At 38.7% G+C, this 20,573-nt stretch overlaps 2 protein-coding genes across 4 annotated transcripts in view; one reads left to right on the top strand and one right to left on the bottom strand.

The window, feature by feature from the left end:
• Window positions 1-20,573, top strand: part of SMC6 (structural maintenance of chromosomes 6) — a 283,990-nt gene that overhangs the window by 60,630 nt on the left and 202,787 nt on the right. The window lies entirely within an intron of this gene.
• VSNL1 (visinin like 1) overlaps window positions 1-20,573 on the bottom strand; it is an 85,635-nt gene that overhangs the window by 16,434 nt on the left and 48,628 nt on the right. Inside the window, exon 1 of one of the 3 annotated variants that reach the window (XM_068183421.1) lies at window positions 13,695-13,733. The exons of the other annotated variants lie outside the window; for them this stretch is intronic. Coding sequence (XP_068039522.1) covers window positions 13,695-13,718 — 24 coding nt within the window. The 5' untranslated portion in view covers window positions 13,719-13,733. Of the gene's footprint in view, window positions 1-13,694; window positions 13,734-20,573 lie in introns of those variants that run through there. 3 annotated transcript variants of the gene reach the window in all.

Below are 20,573 nucleotides of genomic sequence, written 5' to 3' on the forward strand. Positions count from 1 at the left end.
ATTTATATCTCTGTTATATTTCTGAACAAGTCTCAACCACTTACGTAGTCATTTACATTTGAATACTGTGCCATTCACTGCTTTCCACTGCACTGCTTGATGCCAGGTTTTCAGCTTTACTTAAAGATTGTCCGAGGGTGAGGGAGAGTATGAAGTGTGAAGGACCTTCCAGGAGCTCCCACAGTGGGGGGCCAGTTTCATACTGTCTCAGCATGTGATGCTGCTCAACACTTCTGGGCTGCTAAAAGTTAGGCAGCATCCCAAGAAGCTTTAGGGAATTGGCACAGCTCTGGGGCTCTGCAAATAACGACCATTTTCACTGGAAACTTTTATGACACTGGAAGGAAGGTGGCCCCGTGATGTTCTTGCATCAAAATCCTGTGGGCATGTCCTTCCCTGCCTGAAGAGCACATGCAAGGGGACTACAGCACTGCTGTACCTTCAAAAGCCCCTGCCACCATCATCTCCTTTCAGTTTAACTTGAAAAGATAAAAGCAATTTAATCTTTCCTGCCTTCATCTTGAAGGTTTTGTTCTAAATATATTTTGACAGCAGAAATAAAGACAAAGTTTTAATAGAACTAACTGAACCACAAACTGAATTATGTATTTCCATTTCAGGAGACAATCTCGCTGCTAATAACATCACTCTCCTTCCAAAAGCATGCATGACAAAATTCAAAGCATTTCTCTGTTCCTTCACGGCATCTGGTGTCTGGCAGCAGCTATGCAGCACAGAGGGCTGCCTCTCACACGTGTATGTGTCATGTGTCACATGCTTTGTCCAGGAGCTGGGGTGGAACCACCTCAACTGCTGAACCAGTCTGTCTGGAAAATTTGTATGCTGGCAGATTGAAACGCAGGCTGAACCCTGGCAACATCCCTGCTTTGGATCTCTGCCTAGAACCTTTATTTCTTCAGCGTTCTCTGGAAACATGCAGCAGCTGCAGGCTTTCTGTAGGACCCCTACACCAGCAATCTTCCCCCTGAATGGAAGCACATGGCAAGGCAAGGCAGGTCTAAACTGTACTGAAAGCCTGGAGCATTTTAATTTTTCAACACTGGATTCTTTGTTTGGTTCCCATCTTACAGAAACAATAGCAGTCAAGAAGCTTACTAAACCAGAGTCAAATCCTGAATAGATGCCTTGCTCATAGATTTGTTCTTAATTAGCCAAACTCCCTCTGAAGTCAAAAAAAGTGCCAATCAAAAAAAGACACATTTTATTTTGTGACCACAAGGAAAGGGATTGAAAGAATTTACATCGGCTGCTAAGCATATGCTCTAATGACCACCACTGGATTATTAGAAGTGACCTAGATGTAGAAAGCTTTGATCTCCTTACTCCTGGTTTATTATCCAGTTTCTGGATCTCTTAAGGTCAACCAGCGTGAATAAAAATTAGGATGGGTAGAAATTGTGTGATTCGAGAAAGAGGACCATGAAATATCGATCCCAGACATTTCACTGACTAAAGCAGGCAGACACCAGTAAATGTGATTAATAGGAGCAAGCCAGGAAACAGCATTACATTTCAAAGAAGTCTAGGGGTGAATAGCTTGAGGAAGAGAGATACAAAGTCTTTCAGATGTAGGTCACCCGTTTTAATCCAGCTCTGCTCATAGCAAACTCCAGTCATTAATATCTGACAGCTGCCTGGCAGCCATGTAGAATGAGATGGTGGTCTTTGTTTAATTGCTAGTGGTATCTGCAAAATATAACATATCAACAGAACTGCAATGCTGTAAAAAGTCTAAGCAGGAAGGTCAAGGACTGACTGGGCTTTGACAGAGGATGTCTACCCCCTTACCAAAAAGCTTCATTTCCTATTAGTGTCAACCTGATATATCTCAAGGGTAATAAATCTTTGTGGGTGAACAGAGGATAAAGAGAGCAAAAAACAGTTCAAGGAGAGCTGTGGTAATTCTGCTGCCTTGAACTCAGACCAAGGGCCAGCTCCCCAGCTGGTGGTTCCACTGAAGTGACAGCACAACATCAGTCCACACTGGCCCAGGGCTGCTCCCTGCTCCTTCCAACAAGAGCAGCACAAAGCCAGGACCAGCAGATGCCAGGGCAGACACGTGGAGCCAGGGAAGGAAGGCAGAGAGCAGATCATGGTCTCTAAAAAGACACTGAGAAGGAAAAAGGTGCTCTGAACAAGACTAGAGGATGACAGTGCAGAAGATGACCTTAGCATGGTCTTTCCCCATATGGAGCTGGTTTTCACATCTTGGTGCAGTAAGAATTTAAGATGTGCACTGTTGGTCTCCCTTCGTCTCACAAGGGGGTCTCAGAGGGCACCAGGGCTGCAGAAACAGCCTGGCCATGTATCACTGACCCACCCTCAGCCCAGGGTCCCTCTCCAGGGTCTCAGCAACTTGCCAATTGAGAAGTACAGTGTAGGGAGAGGTTAAAGCTGGAATTCACATGATTGGAATAAAGGGTCCACACATAAAGGATGAGTAAACAGAATTCCTTACTGCTGCCTTTTCGAAGCCTTTCCTTTACAACAAGAGAAAGGTCTGGATTTCCAAAGCCCATGTGAAATATCTGACATTCACCTCAGGAAATGACAGAAGAGATTATTTTACAGCTTGCAAGACAAATCCTCCCAATTACATATCAGAACAGAAAGCTCTGATTTCTATGTTTAACTAAAAAAAGAAATATTATTTAGGTGAGTTTTTTTGTTTGTTTTTTTCTTAATTTTTTTAATAAAGGCCAGGTTTAAAAATTCAGTTTTGATTAATAAGATCAATGGTGATTTTTTTTCTTTTCTTTTTCTCTAATAACTGTGCATTTATTTTTTGGACAAAATTTATCTCACTTTATCTGCCCCAAACCCAGGTATTCCATCTTGGTTACTTATCAAGCTTTCCTCAACAGTGAATGAAGAGAAGCAGTCACCTCCAACAGGAGATTGTTCTTCTTAAACTAGGAGGATGTTTGGAATAGGTAGGATAAATTCTTCTTTCAGGTGGTGGTCACTGGGGGTGTCCAATGTATACCTGGTTTGGACTCCAACATGACAAATTTAAGCAAGTAGAACAGAGTCTTTTGTAACCTGGAGTAACTGTTGAAGCATTTTATGGACATTTTGCAAGGGTATTTTGGGTTCTGTCTTGACCAGTGTGCGCTTGATGCTATTATATAAAGCACAGTACTTTTATGTGTCATAGATAGATTATTTGAAGGTTGATTGTGAAAATGAAAAATCAAATATGTGTCTAAAAAGGATAGTATAGAGTTAAAAATGATGAGTTTAAATACTTCTTCTTCTCGACTACCAATGTTGTTTAAACTGCTCATAATAAGAAACATGCCAAAAAGGGAGTCATGGGTTTTGTTTGGATTTTTTAAAAGTATTTTCCTTTTAAAACTCCTCCACTTCTTTTGGAACTGTGTACATGACATTCAAGAGTCACATTTGCAAGTATTTTGCATTCAGCAACATCTTATAAATACCAGTGATCTTTCATATCACATTTTTCATTCTATACTGATCATTCACATGGCCTCTCCACCTGTTATACAGGGACAGACTTCCAAACAGATTTTTTTTTCTTTGAATGTTTTCACTAAGTAAACAAATAAATGATGCAGAAATGTATTGAGGTAGAATAGCCCCAGGTGAGAGTTTTCCCAGTTTCCAGGATAATTCTACATAGTACTCTCCAAACTGCTATCCATAAGGCTGGAAGGTAACCACCACTAGATGGTGGTGGTGGATGCCACACACTTGGCACTTCTTGGTTGGCTTTCTCACAAGAAACACTTGGGCACACTGTGGAAACCTCCACTGTGCTGTAAGTCAAACATTATCCTTGATAATGTCTTCCTCCAAGCAAGAAGCAAGCGCTTTAACTTGCTACAGGCTGTTGTATCACAGTCAAAAGCTCCATAATGGAAAGTCTTAAAACTTTGGAAAAATGTCATACCCAGTGTGAAATAATAAAGCACTGTGGGACATTGACAATAACAAAAATGAGGAATTTGGGAATTTCTCTAGATTTCATTTAAAATAATCACACTCTGGCCCATCATGGTTCAGCTGCCTTCATCGAATTTAGCTCCATATTTGGCAGTGGAAACCTTTTTGCTTCCTCTCTTATGGAATTTACATGTTCTGCTGCTCTTCCTTCAAGCAATGTAATTAAAAAGCCTGCTTAGCATAATTAATTTGCAAACAGGTTGGATGAAATGGGATTGTATCCCAAAGGCTTTCTCAGCATTAAGTAGAACTACTTCTTCAAGTATACTTTAATCTAGAGTCTCCTGTACCTAAATTTCTGGCATTTTGCATTTTAAAAGCTCTTCATTTTAAAACGTGCTACAATTGGCACCCAGTTCTGACTTGTGCTGCTGATATGGACCTAGATTACACAGCTCATCCTGCAAACCATTTCCCCAGAGCATCCAGCCCCTGAGCAGAGGGAGGCTATGCTGTCAAGAGCTCCTCCATGTTGAAGAGGATTTTTTTCTCAAAACAAATTATCTTCCTCAAAAATCCTCTTTCCAACCTGATCTGAAACAGCAACATGACGTTTTAGATGTTAATGGGAATATTAAAATCAGTCTTGCACAGGCAACCCTGGAATACTGAGGGAACAGGGAGGGAGGAAAAACCTTCCCACAGGGAGCAGCTGGGACCTCTGCTCCTGTGCCACTGCTCTGATCAGCAGCCATCATTCCCCACTGAGAGCTGTTCTGCTGCCTGCACCAAGACTTGGTATTATTCCTCCTTCATATCTAGGCTTTTTTTCAGGTTGGGGTTTTTGTTTTGTTTTGGGGTTTGTTTTGTTTTGGTTTTGTTCTTGGTTTTTTTTGTTGTTTTGTTTTGGGTTTTGTTTTGGTTTTTTTAAACTGAGAACCTGTCCCCTTCACTCTACAACTGAGAGATTTCAGCTCCCTCCTATGTTAAACTCATTTCCAAAGAGTGATAATAAATCAATCATTCATGGCATTAACAACTTAACTTTAGAGACTTTTAATTCCAATACAATTGCCAGTAGCTGGTAACAGAAGGCAAATGGAAAGCCCTACCCCCCAAACCTCATTTAAAGCTTATCATCCCAGATTAGAAACAAAGAAGATTATTTCAGTGATCTAACCTGAGAAAAGATCATTTGGGTAGTTTGACAAAGAGGCAAGTACACTTATGATGTAACAGTAATGGACAAGTGGTGCAGTAAACAGCCCAGTCTCCTTCATCACAATCTTCGAACCACTTGAACTTACATGGATACTAACAGAGTTGGTCTGTCAGTGCAAAGAATAAAGATTATTCTCGGCTAATAAAAACTGAGGTTGTAGTGAAGCACCTATTAAACTCAGCTGTCACACAACAAAAGTCATTTAGCAAGCTCATGGTTTCTGGTGATTATTGATATTACTGGCCAATATTATCTCTATTTCTGCCCTAATTGTTGGGCTTTTATGAGCAGTTATTTTCTAATACAAGCTGTACAGTTCATCAAGTAGTGAAATGAGTGATGCTGCTCAAGATATCACCAATGGACAATATGGGGAGAGAAATCACTGGACTTCATCTGTTGCTTCATGAGTGGAAGCAATGAACATGCATGATGCTGTCTGAGGCACTGAACTGGTCATTCCTCAGAAATCAGACATGAATCCCAAATAAATGTCAATCTAACAATGCTTATAAAACAAGCAGACATTTGAGCAAAAGCAGTTATATTAAAAGAGCTACTGCCTTTATTAATGAAGACCTCTTCCAGACATAATCACTGTATCACATCACTGGAGAGTTACAGGATATGTCACAACTAAAAAGCCATGAAAATAGTTTTCAGGGCATACCTGAAGCCTTGAATTACAAACTTATAACAGACATGAAAGTTTAGCAAGATCTGTATGTAAGGCTACTAACCATAACCTATTATGGTTTAAGCAATAAATTTAAAATCATAATGATAATACGAAAATAATGTAATACATTTTATCTTGTTTTAAATTATTAATAGAATGGGAGAGAAACAAGTACTTGATTGCTTCCGTAGGCTTCATAATCTTAATTGGTTAATATCAAATTCTTTATTGAAATCGTTAATAATTTAGTTTCATTATTAAGTACGATATTGAACAAGTTATTAAGCTTGCTAACAGGGGAAAGATAACCTCTTGAGTATCAGGCTCAGAGAAACTCATCACTGCATCTCACAACTGAGTGCCCATGGGAATTATCTGATACATCAGAAGGTTGCAAGCATGCACACAGCTCAATCACATCGTCTTCATTTTCTTAAGAAAGGAGACAGCAAATATTGCCCAGACTGATACGGCTGCCTTGGCAGCAGCTCTGACCTAGCACGGCCCAGCACGGCTGCCTTTGCTCAGCATAACAGAGAAGAGGCCGAGGGCCTAAACCACATTAATACCAAGTGTCAAGGGGACCTTAATGGGAGCTTAGAAAACCATGCTGAAGTAATACTTTCCAGTGGTGCTAAGATTGCATCTCAGCCCCCAGGATACTTCAAGGCACTACTTTATGTGCTGTAGAGGAGACAGAAACACCGCTTTTGTGGAAGGGTTTGATTTTTCTGTGGTGCCCTGCTCCAGTAAGGGCTCTCCACCTAGGAATCAAAAACTGACAGACACAGCCATCTTCAGCACAGGTCATGGGATGCCATGATTCCTGGGAGCACTTTTAGATGTAACCCCCCCTCTCCCCGCACATTTTTCATTGGAAAATCAGCTCTTTCCTGAAAATATTGTCTCAAGTGACTAAGCTGACCCCCCCTCATTGAGCAGGCAGCTAGAAACACACCGTGTGTGAAGAAAAAATGAAAATATATTTCCCCTTGAATTTGTCCAGTTAGGTTAATTGTACAGTTTTTATTTCTTTAACATCTCCATTATGCTCGTACACCCAGGATCTCCTGTGGACATGCTGTTAGCACAAATTTTTCCCAAAAGTGCTCTTCATCTATACAGACTGTTCATGCACCTTTTCCCAAATTAGCCCACTACAGCAATTCACAGCTCTTGCTGTGGAAGTGCTTCATTACTTTGAGACAGACTGTCAGCACCCGGATTTCACTTCTGAATTCTGAGTATAACAGAGGGATGTTTAACTCATAGACCTTCTTATCTTATCATCCACCCTGGGTCCCTTTATCTTGGCAAAGGCAGACAAAGAATGATCTTCTCTCATGCTGGCACAGAGAGAAAAAGATCAAACCCACAGATGCTGTAATAAACTGGACTCTGATTTGTAGAAAGTAAGGCTTACCATGCAGAATAGCCATTGCTCACACAATTTAATGATTACACACACTAGTGGAAGGGAAAATAACTACATGTTCTTGGTTGCACATGGAGGGATAGCTCACTGACATCAGTAAGCCTTCTTGCCAGAAAGATTCTCTTATATGCAAGAGGAAGATATCTTTTAAAGACTAAGCCAATGAGAGGAGGACATCCTTTAAGAGTTAAAAAACTGTCTCACAAGACCAGACAATCATTTATTCCTTCTTAATTTAGTGATGGTTGGTTCTCCAGAGGAATTCAAGACTGTTTTGGCAGCTGAAACCACCTCAGTTTTTGGACTCTTTCCTCCAACCTGTCTGTTACCAGAACTGAATTCTCCTTGTAGTTCTTGATGACTCCCATTTCACCAGTGGACTATTTTAGCAGGAGGCTGCTTCTATTTTCTCTGCAGGTGAAATAGCATTGCCAGGTTCACAGCACTGTTCCTCACTCCTTCAACACAGAAGAGTAATTTGCAAGGACACTTTTGGGTGGCAGCTTGAAGAGGATAGGAATAAAGGCTACCTGCCCTTTCTGGATCTGCCCTATGGTCCCAGCGTCAAAAGCTGCTGGTTCAAGGGTGACAACGTAACCCCTGTACCCCGAGGAGTCCCAGATGGGGGTCATGGTGAGCACAAATTCTGCCAGCACAGCCATTGGCAAGCACAACTTCCCACTGTCAGAGCAGGTGCAATAGAGGCTCTACTCTCATCCAAGACCAGGGGGATTAATGGATTCATTCCCTTGGATAGTTAACCCAAGGACACAGTTCATCCATTCCAACAGTACTACTGGAAAGAATGATTAGTTGTTGCCTTGAGTGATGTCATCCAGATGTGTTTTTTATGGAATCATAGAATCATTTAGGTTGGGAGAAACCCTTAAGATCATAACAAGTCCAACTGTTAACTTGACTCCACAAGACCATGACTAAATCACTTCTCTAAGCACCACGTCTACATGACCTTTTGTGGCTCTTTTGTTTTGGTGTTCTTTTTTTTTTTTTTTTTTTTTTTTTTTTTTTTTTTTTTTTTTTTTTTTTAATTTGCTTACAAGTATTTTGTTTGTGACCCATGATCCTATTTCAACTTGTTTTCAACTTCTTCCTGGGTACATTAGCTCAGATTCCTTCAGTTAAGTTAAAACATGTGACTGCAGGTGAGATCATTCATTGGAAGTGCTAGCATGAGGAATAATCAAAATATTTAGAGGTTTCTTTTTTTCCCATGGTTTTTCTCCACTGGTGCTGAGGACACAATCTCTTTATTCCAAGCACTTCAGGTTGGCACCTTCAGGTGCTGCCATTCAAGAAGTAGTATGGTCCTCCTTTATGAATCAAAGTACATATGAGAAAAGCAAAAGGTAGGCATGCTCTATGAGATAGCAATTACTGCTCTCAGAACAGTAGTAAGATTTTCAAATGAGATAGCCATTGCCTCTCCTAAAGCTTTAAACATATCCTTAGGGAGGAAAAAAGTTAAGGCTAAGAATACATTGCCTTTCAAAACAGCATTAACATAATATAGTAAAAAAAAAAAAAAAGTATTGTGAGGCACAGAAACCCAGAAAATGCAGCCAAAGACCCCATATGGATGCTAAAGTGAGCAGTTGAAAGTCTGGGGTTATCTGAGGTGTACTTGTTTCTCAAAGTTCCTCTGCACTCAGTAGAACTATTCTTGTTCTTGGTGATTCTAGGGAGAATTTTTATCTCCTTTTGATAACTTTTCTATAAGAAATCCAGGAGACACTAATTTCAGTCTGGTGTAGGTCTTTGCTAGATTCTTTGGAAAGTCAAGAAATGGTATTAACCAGATTATCTTTACACAGATGTTCACCTACCCCATCAGACACCTCTAAGAGAAAAGGAAAGAATAATACAGTGTTGACTCTTCCCCAGCACACTGTAAATACATAAATAGCAATAGATAAATTTCAGACTTCATACTAGTGATACTAGACAGGGGAAATACAGCTAAACTGGACAGAGTTACCTGAGTGCTAAAGAAAAAATTTTGTTCAGTCAGACTGAACTATTTATATAATTTGAATTTTTTGTATGTCAATTTTACATGCCATTTGCCATTTTTCCCTAAAAATACAATGTGGTTTTATTATAAAAAGATTGAACTATTTATATAATTTGAATTTTTTGTATGTCAATTTTACATGCCATTTGCCATTTTTCCCTAAAAATACAATGTGGTTTTATTATAAAAAGATAAAATAATCCTAATTTTTTGGAATTATGTTAAAAATCCAGTTGTGCTGTTCATATTGTGCACAGCTATAAATGTGTATCATTTTACTTCTACTTAGAATTTAGTTTCAATGTTTTTCACATTGAAATATTTTGACCCTAATGTCACAACAGTTTTGTTGCCTCATTTCAACAGTTTTGTTAGTAAAGCAGTGTGTACCAAAGTACTAACAATACATGTGAAAATGCTTTGTCTCTTACAATAGTATTCCTAAGGGATTGCATCTATCTAAGTTGGTTTCTAGACAACCAAGGGAATTAAAGAATAACGAATTGATTGCATAAACTGCCTGGTTAACATGACATTTTATGATGTTATATCGTCATCAAACTCTGTCTTGAAGTGCAGGAAAGTGTAACCATTCTTTAAGAAACTTCCCTTAAATGCTTTAATAAAGATTAATAAAAATTTAAAAGTTAAATGGCATATAGTGTTATTCTAGAGGAGGGAATGCCTTAAGGAATTATAAAATGCCTTCAAAACTAGAGAAACATGAACAAATTTTAGAGCAGAATAAAGAACTTCTGCTTCTGTTGAATATAATGAAAATCTGTCACTTCCACTGTCCAAACAGTTTGAACTTGCTCACTGAAAATTTTCTCTGTCCTACAAAATTTGTCTTCCCGCTGTTAACACCATGCCAACACTGCTGCAGAATTCATTTAGCTGTCCTGTCAGTTGAACTGCAGCCTTCATGGTACCTCTTTCTTCACTTTACCAAGGTACAAATGCAGACTGGGTCCTCACTCCAAGCCGTGGATGTTGCCTGTTCCCAATTACAGTTCTGTAGCAAGCAGCATTTCCCACTGCAGGATGGTTCCTCCTTTTCAAACGTCTCCATGAAGTCTGTCTTTGTTACCCAAGGCTTGACAATTAGGCAGCTAGCATTTGGGTTGTGACTTCTGGGGCTCTTGGTGTTGTTTCACTCTTCACATTTATTCTCATGATCTGTTCCCCTCTGTGCATTGCCTCCTCCTCCCCCAGTGCAGGCCATTTTGCAGGGTAAAGACCATCTTTATGCCTTGTGTCGGTACAACACTACTGATCATGCACCCTTAGACATAGATGCTGATGCCATTAACTGCCACAGCATTTCTAACATCCAAACCATTTCTCAGAAACAGTCCCACCCAGCTGAGCCAAAGCTGACACCAAAAAGACTGATGGAAAAGAAAGCAAATCAAGACTTTGAAAAGCACTTGATACTGACTCATTTCTTATCCAAATATAAATACGTTTGTCTCTAAAAGAAGAAGCAAAATCACTATGCAAAATACTATGAATCAAACTTGCTTGGAACAAGATGATCTTTAAGATCCCTTCCAACCCAGGCCATTGTATGATTTTATGATATAGAAATACTATATGCATTAAATTAAATTAAAATTTCTTGGTGATGTTCTCCCTATTCCTTACTCCCCATTATCCAACATTGCATATACACCTAACGCTTCTTGGTAAGGTTTGGCAAAGCAAAACCAACCTGACCACAGTGTGTTTTCAAGAACAAATCACCAAAATACAATAAATCGATGGATTTTCTTAACTTTCTCTAACACATTATATAACCCTAATTCACATGTTTCTAGAATGGAATTGTATTCTTCTACATATTTCCAAAACCGCATTCCTCACTTGTTATTTTAGGTATAATATGCATCTGTGTTTCTATCCATCCTCTTTACAGATCTGGGATTTAACTCCAGGCTTTGGCAGGTAACAGCCCTGTTGCTTAGCAGCAGCTGAGCACATATAAATGCAATAATGGAAATTCTCATGGTTTCAAAAGTGGAAAGCCTTTGCCTGCTAAAAGATGATGTTTATAAATCGTCTGGGAGTGGAGTAAGTGGCACCATTTCTTTCCAGCAAAGTACAGTTTTGAATACATATCCAACTGGCCTGACACAAGTAATAGAGACTAAAGCTAAAAAAGTAAGAGTCAATATTTAATTATGATTGCTTTTACATATTGATTATTTCAGCATTTTAACCATGATATGATTACCAGTAAAATAGGCCACTCTTCATTTCATTTAATGGGTGAAATAATAGATTCTCAAAAGTCAACCACAAAACTTTCACCACCTTTATAGAACTGGGATTTCTTATTTTCTAAATCTGTTTTCATTAAGTCTTGTTTTAAAAAGCATTGATCCAAGTATTAATGTGGATCCAAAGCCAACTGCTTAGCACTCTGTCTTTGCTTAAAAAAATACCTGTTTTAATCTGCATTTGACAGATCCATGTGCTCACAGAAACATGCAGATTACAACCTAAGCTTCTTAATTCTACAGTACCAGCAAAAGAAGGGAACCTAAAATGGTCGCCAAACTGAAACAAATTAACTTGAGAATGACCCCTGTCAATGATGAGAGAACTGTCCCTTTTTACATCTGCGTCAGTATTTTCTGCATTGCTGGCATGTAACGTGGAGGGGTGAGCCCACACTCCTCATGCAATTTATCTAATTTGCATCCATGTTGTCTAAGTCTAAAAGACAGATACAAAACATGAAAATCTCTCTATAGTGAAAGGAGAATGCTGCTTCCATAGCATCATTAATTTATTTCAAAAATAAAGGTTTATGATCAGATTAATTCCTTTGAGAATTCTCCTTTGGTCCAGCAGCTATTAAAGAAACAAAGGTGGCTCTGCACAAGGCAGACAAAATGAATAATCCTGTGGAACTACCTCTGTCTTTCCACTGACTCTAGTGCAGCCCAAAAAAAGCAAACTAGCCTTCAGATGGCAAAATTAATCCCAACCCTTGATTCTGTGCTGAAGCTCAGTGGTAGAGATGAGGGTGACTAAATAGCCAGTGATCTACTGGAGAATGCCCTGGATTTTAAATGACAGACTCTGCATATCATCCCCAGATGTGCAAGAAATTATCTGAAAATTAATTTATGTCTACTTCTACCTCCAACCCAGACTGATTCTTACAGTGTGTAAAACAGTTATTTTGATACATAGATCTTGTTCAGGACTTCTTGGGCCTAAAGATAATTAAAAACCTTGTATTTTGCTCTACAGTGCCATATTCCCTGAGTTCTAGCTCCATTTGTTGTTTATACATTGCATATTTATATATGGCACAAGATTGTTTTTCTTCTCTGAACTCTGTACAGGGAAAGGATGAAATAGCAGATTTTCCTACTCTAAATATTTGACAAAAGATTTTATTTATTTCAACAGAATGCTATTTATTCATGATTTTTCCCCCTTCTAAGTATGATGGTTTGTCAGCTTGTGACACTCATTTTCTATTTATTTTCATCAGCTGTGTCTCTGGCTCCCATGAGAACACTTTAATTTTGTTGCATGGCCCAGAAATATGATAATCAACAAATATTTCTAGGCCAAATCCATTGTCACAGTGTCAGCAGGCTCATGTGAAATACTGATGCAATTAAACACTGATTTGCCACTCCATCTCCCAGCAAGACAGATATAAAATACAGATTGGTTTACATAGATATTTTTAAATTATGTCCTTTAAAAACCTTATGAAAGATAATTGGTTATACTGAAGAACTGAAACAGGAAAAATGCTTAATACTTTTACGGTGTTTTGCATTTTACTGCTGTACAAACATTAACTAATTAAGCCTCACAATACCCAAGTGAGGAATGGAAGGAAGCATTATTATGGCTATATATTATAATTATACTGTCTCATTTAGAATTTCCTGGGTTTTGACTTTTAAAGTAATTATTGTAATTATTACAAAACTAATAAAAAGTCAGAAACAATCTTTTTTTTCCCATCATGAATATGCTCTAAGCTAAGTAAATAAATAGTTTACAAATACCTAAAAGCACACTTTTTTCAGTGTGCTTTTTCAGAAAGCTTTTGCTTTCCCTTTGTCCATCTGAGTCCACAGAATTTGATTTTGTTTCCACCAAAGGAGAAGAAATTCTTTCCAATGACCACAGTGGATATTTGAATTTAACAACAACAAATATATAAAGAATGTGTGAAGTAGGATTATCTCTGGGATTTTTACCATTTGCTAAGAAAGTATTATGAGATCTTGATATAAAACATGTTTATATGTTCCAAACAACATTATAAAATCTATATGATATTTTTCAATTGGGATAAAATGTTAATTATTATTGATATTATGCAAAATTGCTTTTCTCTCAAATACCTCTTACAAAGGTTCCTCTTCCCAGTTCTAGACATCTAACAGCTCACTGGCACCCTTTGGATACAGGAAGATAGGTTCTTTTCAAGAATGATTTCTGCCATGTCCCTCACACATCTATCCTTCAATGAGATAATTTCCCACTGAAATGCCTTTGCTCTCCATTAGTAACCAAGTCCCATGCATTTCTCCTATAATACTGGAATTTTCAAGGTCAATAGGGACAAAATCCACTTTATTAGCTATATTAAATTGTTGTACAACATTTGAATGTTCAATTGGCTCCATCACAAATATCTAGTCACTGCAAATTCTTAGAAGCCAACCACAGCTTGATTATCCTCTGGAAGAATCTTCCTTATAAGGCCATAATGAACCAAATGAAAATTTAGAAAAGGAACTCAAGTAATTTCTATTTAGTTGGAAGTTGGAAGTTTCCTTCCTTTAGTTGGAAGTTTCCTTCCTTTAGTTGGAAGTTTTCTTCTTATTTTTTAATTATGTGGGAGAGACTTAATAATTTTTGTAGAGTGGATTAAGCAGAAGAGAAGAAAGAGAAGTCTAATGAACCCAAAATATACACAATACGCTTTTGTTGGCAAGTGCTGGAAAAATAAAAAAAAACAAATCAAGATCTGATAATATATCAAGCAGGTCAGGCTGAGACTAATAGAAGACACAACAGAAGGATGGGATATCATCCAGAGGGACCTGGACAAACTTGAGAAATGGGCCCAAAAGAACCTCATGAAATTCCTTAAGGTCAAGTGCAAGGTGTTGCACATGGGTTGAAGCAATCCTAGATATGAACACAGACTGGGGGCGGAGCTCACTGGGAGCAGCCCTGCGGAGAAGAACTCAGGGGTTCTCATGAGTGAAATGCTGGACATGAGCCCACAGCCCAGAAAGCCAGTTGTGTCCTGGGCTGCATCCAGAGCCCCATGGGCAGCAGGGCAGGGAGGGGATTCTGTCCCTCTGCTCTGCTCTCACGAGACCCCACCTGCAGGGCTGCATCCAGCTCTGGGGTTCCCAGAACAGGAATGATGTTGACCTGCTAACAGCAAGTCCAGAGGAAGCAACAAAGGTGCTCAGACTGCTGGAGCACATCTCCTGTGGAGACAGGCAGAGAGAATTGGAGTTGCTCATCCTGGAGAAGAGAAGGAGCTGGGGAGACCTTTCAGTACCTTAAAAAAGCAGCCTTTCAGTACCTTAAAGGAGGCTTATAAAAAGGACTTTTTATATGGGCAAGAATTGTAACAGGACAGGGGCAATGGTTTTCATCTGAAAAAGGACAAATTTAGATTAGATGTTAGGAATAAATTCTTTACCATGAGGGTGGTGAGGCACTGGCACAGGTTGCCCGGAGAAGCTGTGGATGTCTCATCCCTGGAACTGTTCAAAGCCAGGTTGGATGAGGCTTTGAGCAAGCTGATGTAGTGAATGACATCCCTACCCGTGGCAGGAAGGTTGGAACTGGATGATCTTTAAGATTCCTTCCAACCCAACCAGTGCTATGATTCTATGATTCTAATATATTAATATTATATTAATTAGATTAGTGTTCCCATCTTGCAATCTAGAAACCAGCCGTAGCTCTACTCATCATGATGGCTTCCACCTACACAAACCATGGCTGGGGATGGTGCTCAGCTCATTTGCCTGTTAGAAAAGGAAACTGTCATCAAATACCATTAAGAGGGGTTTTCTGTAATGCAAGTCCTTTTCTGCATCAAGCTGCCAATACAATCCTTGTGCTAGTTATAGATAGTATTTAGACTGCACTTTCCTCATGACACTAGAAAGACCATCTGGCTAAACAGATGTGGTAATCTGATTTGTTTGGCCAATGAACTGAAAAAACCCACAATGGCTTGACTGGGAGTACCCAGGAGTGCCCAGTCCAGCATCTTCTCTGTGCTTCCAGATATTATGTTTATCACTTCAGGAACAGCTTGGCAATGGCGTATTTGCTTGTGGGAGTTACCAAGAGAGAAGGAATTTCCATAAAAAAGACAAAAACTGACCATATTTTCATCACAAAAAAAATAATCCATAGGGCCATCTGTCATTCTTTTGCAGGGTTTCATATGTTATAAAACAAGAAACCGGAAAAATGCAAGCCAAACCTTGGTCCCCCAGAAGGTGTCAAATCTCCCATGGATTTGAACAGCACCATTGGCTATTTCATCTGTTTATTTACAACCTTATCTAAAGGCTGCAAGTGCAGGTCTTCTCACAACCATGTGTTTTATTATAAATGTACAACCATAAATATGGAATGGCTTGTCTAGATAATGTCCCCCTGTCAACATAATCTTCATCATCTGTCTTAATTTTTAAACCCCTTAGGTTTTTAAAAATAAATGTAATTTTAAGTCTTCCAAAGTCTACAGCAAGTTTGCACTTACTCAACCTCAATTTCTTCTCTTTTAAATTTACTTTCATTTCTCAAGCCTGTACTGTTTGATAGCACCATTTTCATTACTGCCAATAAGTTTTAAAAATTTAAAAATTACAAAGAATGACCCCCACCCAATCTCTGGTTTTATAAATTAGAAATGCATATGTTTAAAGACTAAAAGGAAGGCATTTCAAAAATCTTTCTGGACACATTTCATTTTAGTTCAGGTAATAGAATCTGGATAGTTGCTTTTCTCAAGTGTTTCTCAGCATCGTTAACAATGAATAACAAACACTTAATTATGCCCATTCATTATGCTTTGCTATGCAGCATCTTGCCAGACAGAGCTTGTAGACTTTTATTTTAGAGAAGTTTCCAGATATAAGGTACTTCTTTGCATAAAGGATTGGGCTGGCTTTCTGATATTGGACTGCCCTTGTCTTGAGGGAAGGAGAGAGACAAATGAAAATAAAATGACCAAGCCCCAGTCATAGGCTGAATGAGCACAGCTAACAGCAAGCTTCTCATTATCCTGAAGTCACAAAGCCAAGTTTGCAGAAATTCAAAAGCTGGAGGAGAAAAGGACAGAGGTACAGACATCCCATCAGGCTTCACCACGCATCTAGCTAGTGCCCCAGGGAAGAAGGATTATGAGCTAGCTGGAAAGAAAAGAAGAGCACATTACAGTTAAGAAGAAGGTGGGGATGTATCTAAAGATTCCACATGCCTGACAGCCAGGATTATACAGGAGTTTGTAGATGCCAAGGCTGCATCTTCTGGTGCACTCCAAGAAGAAGGAGGGTACTTTGTTCCTTTAGGAGGAAAACATTTATTTTTTCATTATATTGCATTTTGTCAATTTAGGATAGCAAGATAGTAAGAACTGAGGCCTTAATGCAATAAATGAGTTCTGGCAATTAAAAAAAGCAGATTTTTAATCCATCATAGATTATATTAATGGAACTATCCTCACTTTGGGCAAACTCTTACCTTCCACCATAATGCTTCCACTCCACTGCGGATGTGAGGTGCCACTCCCTTTGGTTATACAGGAAGTGATCTACACAGTAACTAGGGACTGCATTTCTTGTAGAGAGTTTCTTTCTCCCTTTGTTTTCCTTTTGGCTCCAAGACATCCTGTCTGCATAGCAACACGATTTAGCTGTCCCTTGACCCAGCTATTGCACCAACGTGCTGGCAATAAAACCCGTGAGGCTTCTTCAGCCAGGGAGCTACGTGAACTCACTCACACCACCCAGACACAGGACTAGCATGGGATTTTTATATTGTGTCTGCACAAAAGGGAAGGAGAAAAGGTATTCCGGCCCACTGATGTACTTTGCAGTGACATAGGCCACTCCACAGAAATCAGTGGTCCTTTTAGGACTACATACTGGCTTTCATAGCATTATATGTAGAACAATATTTCTATGAATCTGGAAACATAAATATAGCCCAAAGTACTCTGGCAGCATGTAAGATGCACACGCGCGAGCCCAGAATAGATGAGAGCAAAGAAAATGATTGAGATGAACAGTCACGTGCAAATAAAAACAGTGGGTACATGTATGGAAAATGGAAACAAATAACTGAAAACTGCCTGAAGGCGAGTACTACTGGTGATAATCCAGGGATAATGTTTTTGTAGGGATTAACTGTTCTGGAGCACTTTTCCCATGTCTAAAGCACAACACACTTTTTGTTCAGATAGGTTGATTTGGCAGTCCTTTTAGTTCTATCAAAAACTATTTATTGTGCCTGTGCAGAAAAAAATTCCAGCCTTGGACAGCCAGAATACAGGTTTTTTTTCCTCTCCCACTGACAATTGCCTTCTGGATAGAGCTCAAGAGCTAATTTCCCACAGATAGTCCACTTCTATAGAATTATTAGAAGCTTGTGTGCCAAACTAATAATTTTGAATCTTGTATTTTTAATAAATTTGGCTACAAGTTAATGTAATTTTTATACTGAATGTGTTCAATTCATTCTTTGGAAACAGATTTTGTTTCTTTGGCAAAACGTCATTATTCTTGCAGAGAAGTAACAAAGAGGTACATCACTTTAAAAGAAACTGCGGGGCACAAAGACCAGCATTTACCTTTTGTTAGCAGCACTTTTTTACTCAGTTTTATTGCTGTGGACCTGCTGGAGATTTTCTGTATGAGAAACTATATTTTCTGAGTATGAAAATATGCTTTCCTTTCAGGTTGTTCCAGAGCATGTGCTCTTTCTCATGATTTTTTGTGTTTCAAAGATACCCCAGGGTAGTAGATACAGGAAGCAGAAATATCCTTATTCCTGCAATCCTTGGCTGTACATTAGAATAACCCCAGAACTTACGTCTCTGTGAAAATAACCTCAGGTCTATTAAACACCATTTTTGTGCTACACAGAAAAGCTCCTGGAGAAAAGAATCTTAAAAATAAATGAGTGGATAGACTAACACACCATAGGGGCTAATTTGTGGCACTGAGCAAGCAATTCTAACACAAGGTCACTAATTTTTTGGGTTTCCCTTGTCATATACTGTGTATTTAATTGTGGCAAGAGCTAATCAACAGATAAATAATTGCTTCTTCAAGACAGGACTAATACAGAACCTTTACAATTAAATAGGATTATTACTATTATAAACTACAAGTTTCAGCATTGTGTTCTAGACTTTAACCCCAATTTTTCTTGCTAAGCTTTTAAGAACCACAATATAGAACTCAGAAAGTACACATTTCTTAGTCTAGGTGTTATTTTAAGTATTGCTTTGTTTAAAAAAACACAATGAAGCAAACAAAGGTCATATATGGAAATTATATTTGAAAATAAATAAATACCTAAAATATTTAAATATAAAATATAGGGAAGTTTGACTTCTAAGAGAAATAGAGTGTTAAGATATCCCCTGTTCTGTACAAATGCGCAACAGAAGAGATGAGATGAAAAACAATTGCGCATGAGATAAAAACTAATGATGCTCAGTTGTATCCTTCTGTAGCTCTAGATGGACTGCAATTGTCTCCCTCCAAGAAAACTGTGGGATTTGGTCATCATTAAACAACTGTGAGCTCAAAAGTGATTGCCACCTCAATCACTTGTCCTAATCAAGAAGCTTAATGTGTCCTAATGTGTGTCTATACTGTTTGTACTGAGTGTACCAACGCACATGCAGTATATGACTCAATGTGCCGAAGATGCTTTGTACAGAAATGTAGAAATTGGACCCTGAGGAAAGGAGATGAATTTCCTCCTGAATGAAATTAGCATTGTTAATGGAGCACAGGGGACAGCACCTGACCTGCCAAGGTGTAGGTGAGAGGGTAAGCGGGAAGCAGAAGGTAGATGGGAAGTAGTGATTTCACAACTCCATCCTTTCCTGCCGGGGCTAGGGCGTGTGTGTGAGGATAGAAAGGCTCAGAAGGAAGCTAAGGACATCTGCATTTCACCAGGACAACATCCAAAGAGCATCACCTTCCAGAGTCCAGCATTTAGCAGCTGGATGAAAAGCAGCTGCATGGAATCTATTCTGGTGGAAACAGACCCATGCTAGGAGGAAGTACATCACCTAAATTCATCTGCATGCCTCTGATGTCCTGTGAGGCTTTCACAACACAATTTCTTGTTTTAGATGATCCATTCTTAAACAACTCCATCACTTCAGTTAAATGTTTTAAGCTGTAATTATATCACCAACACATAAAATCAGGGCACAACAATTGCTACATTAATAAACACCAATACAATCAAAGCTTTTCAGAACCAAAAAGGTCTTTAGAAGAGAGATACAGGTACAGCCAACATGGACATTAGCAGTACAAGCTGGAGCTGGCAAACACAAAAGCAAATTCAAGGACTGCTCCTTTTGATCAATCCCTGTGTATTTGGTATTAGCACCAGGGACAGGAACCACATTGCCAAAATTCATGTATCTAGGAATAGGGCTTCATGCATCTCCTACCCTGATGGGTTTGACAGGGAGGAGCCAATTTGAGGATATCTCTCAAAGAAAGCTGTAGAGTCATAGTATGCTTAGAGGTGTGTAATATCCTCATAAAGGATTACAGCAGTCCTAGGGTATATTCTACCAAATTAAAGAGGACCTCTAGAGGCATCTAGAAATGACTTCGTAATTGAATATACTTCTTCTGAAAACTGCTGACAAGGTCTACATAGAATTTTATTTCAATTAATGACGTAGGAATTTTTAATTCCTTTTTTTGTTAACACAGAAATAATCCCCAATTGATATTATTCACTTTGAGGTGAACTGCAGTATTGATTTACACTTTTGTATATACTGCTCTTTCTCTGGACTACAGGAGGATTTTATTTAAAGCTGCATGTTCAATTCTGGGCTATTCATGCAATTGGAGAGCCAACCTTCACATCTTCTTAACCTAGTGGATTTCACACCACGTTTTTCTGAGAATGTTTCATACAAATTTTAGTAAAATGGCAAAGTCTCCTTCTAATTTTCCTTCTGTTGATTACTTTATCTTCCAAA

This window comes from Anomalospiza imberbis, chromosome 3, assembly GCF_031753505.1.
Source record: "Anomalospiza imberbis isolate Cuckoo-Finch-1a 21T00152 chromosome 3, ASM3175350v1, whole genome shotgun sequence".
Classification (NCBI taxonomy): Eukaryota; Metazoa; Chordata; class Aves; order Passeriformes; family Viduidae; genus Anomalospiza; species Anomalospiza imberbis.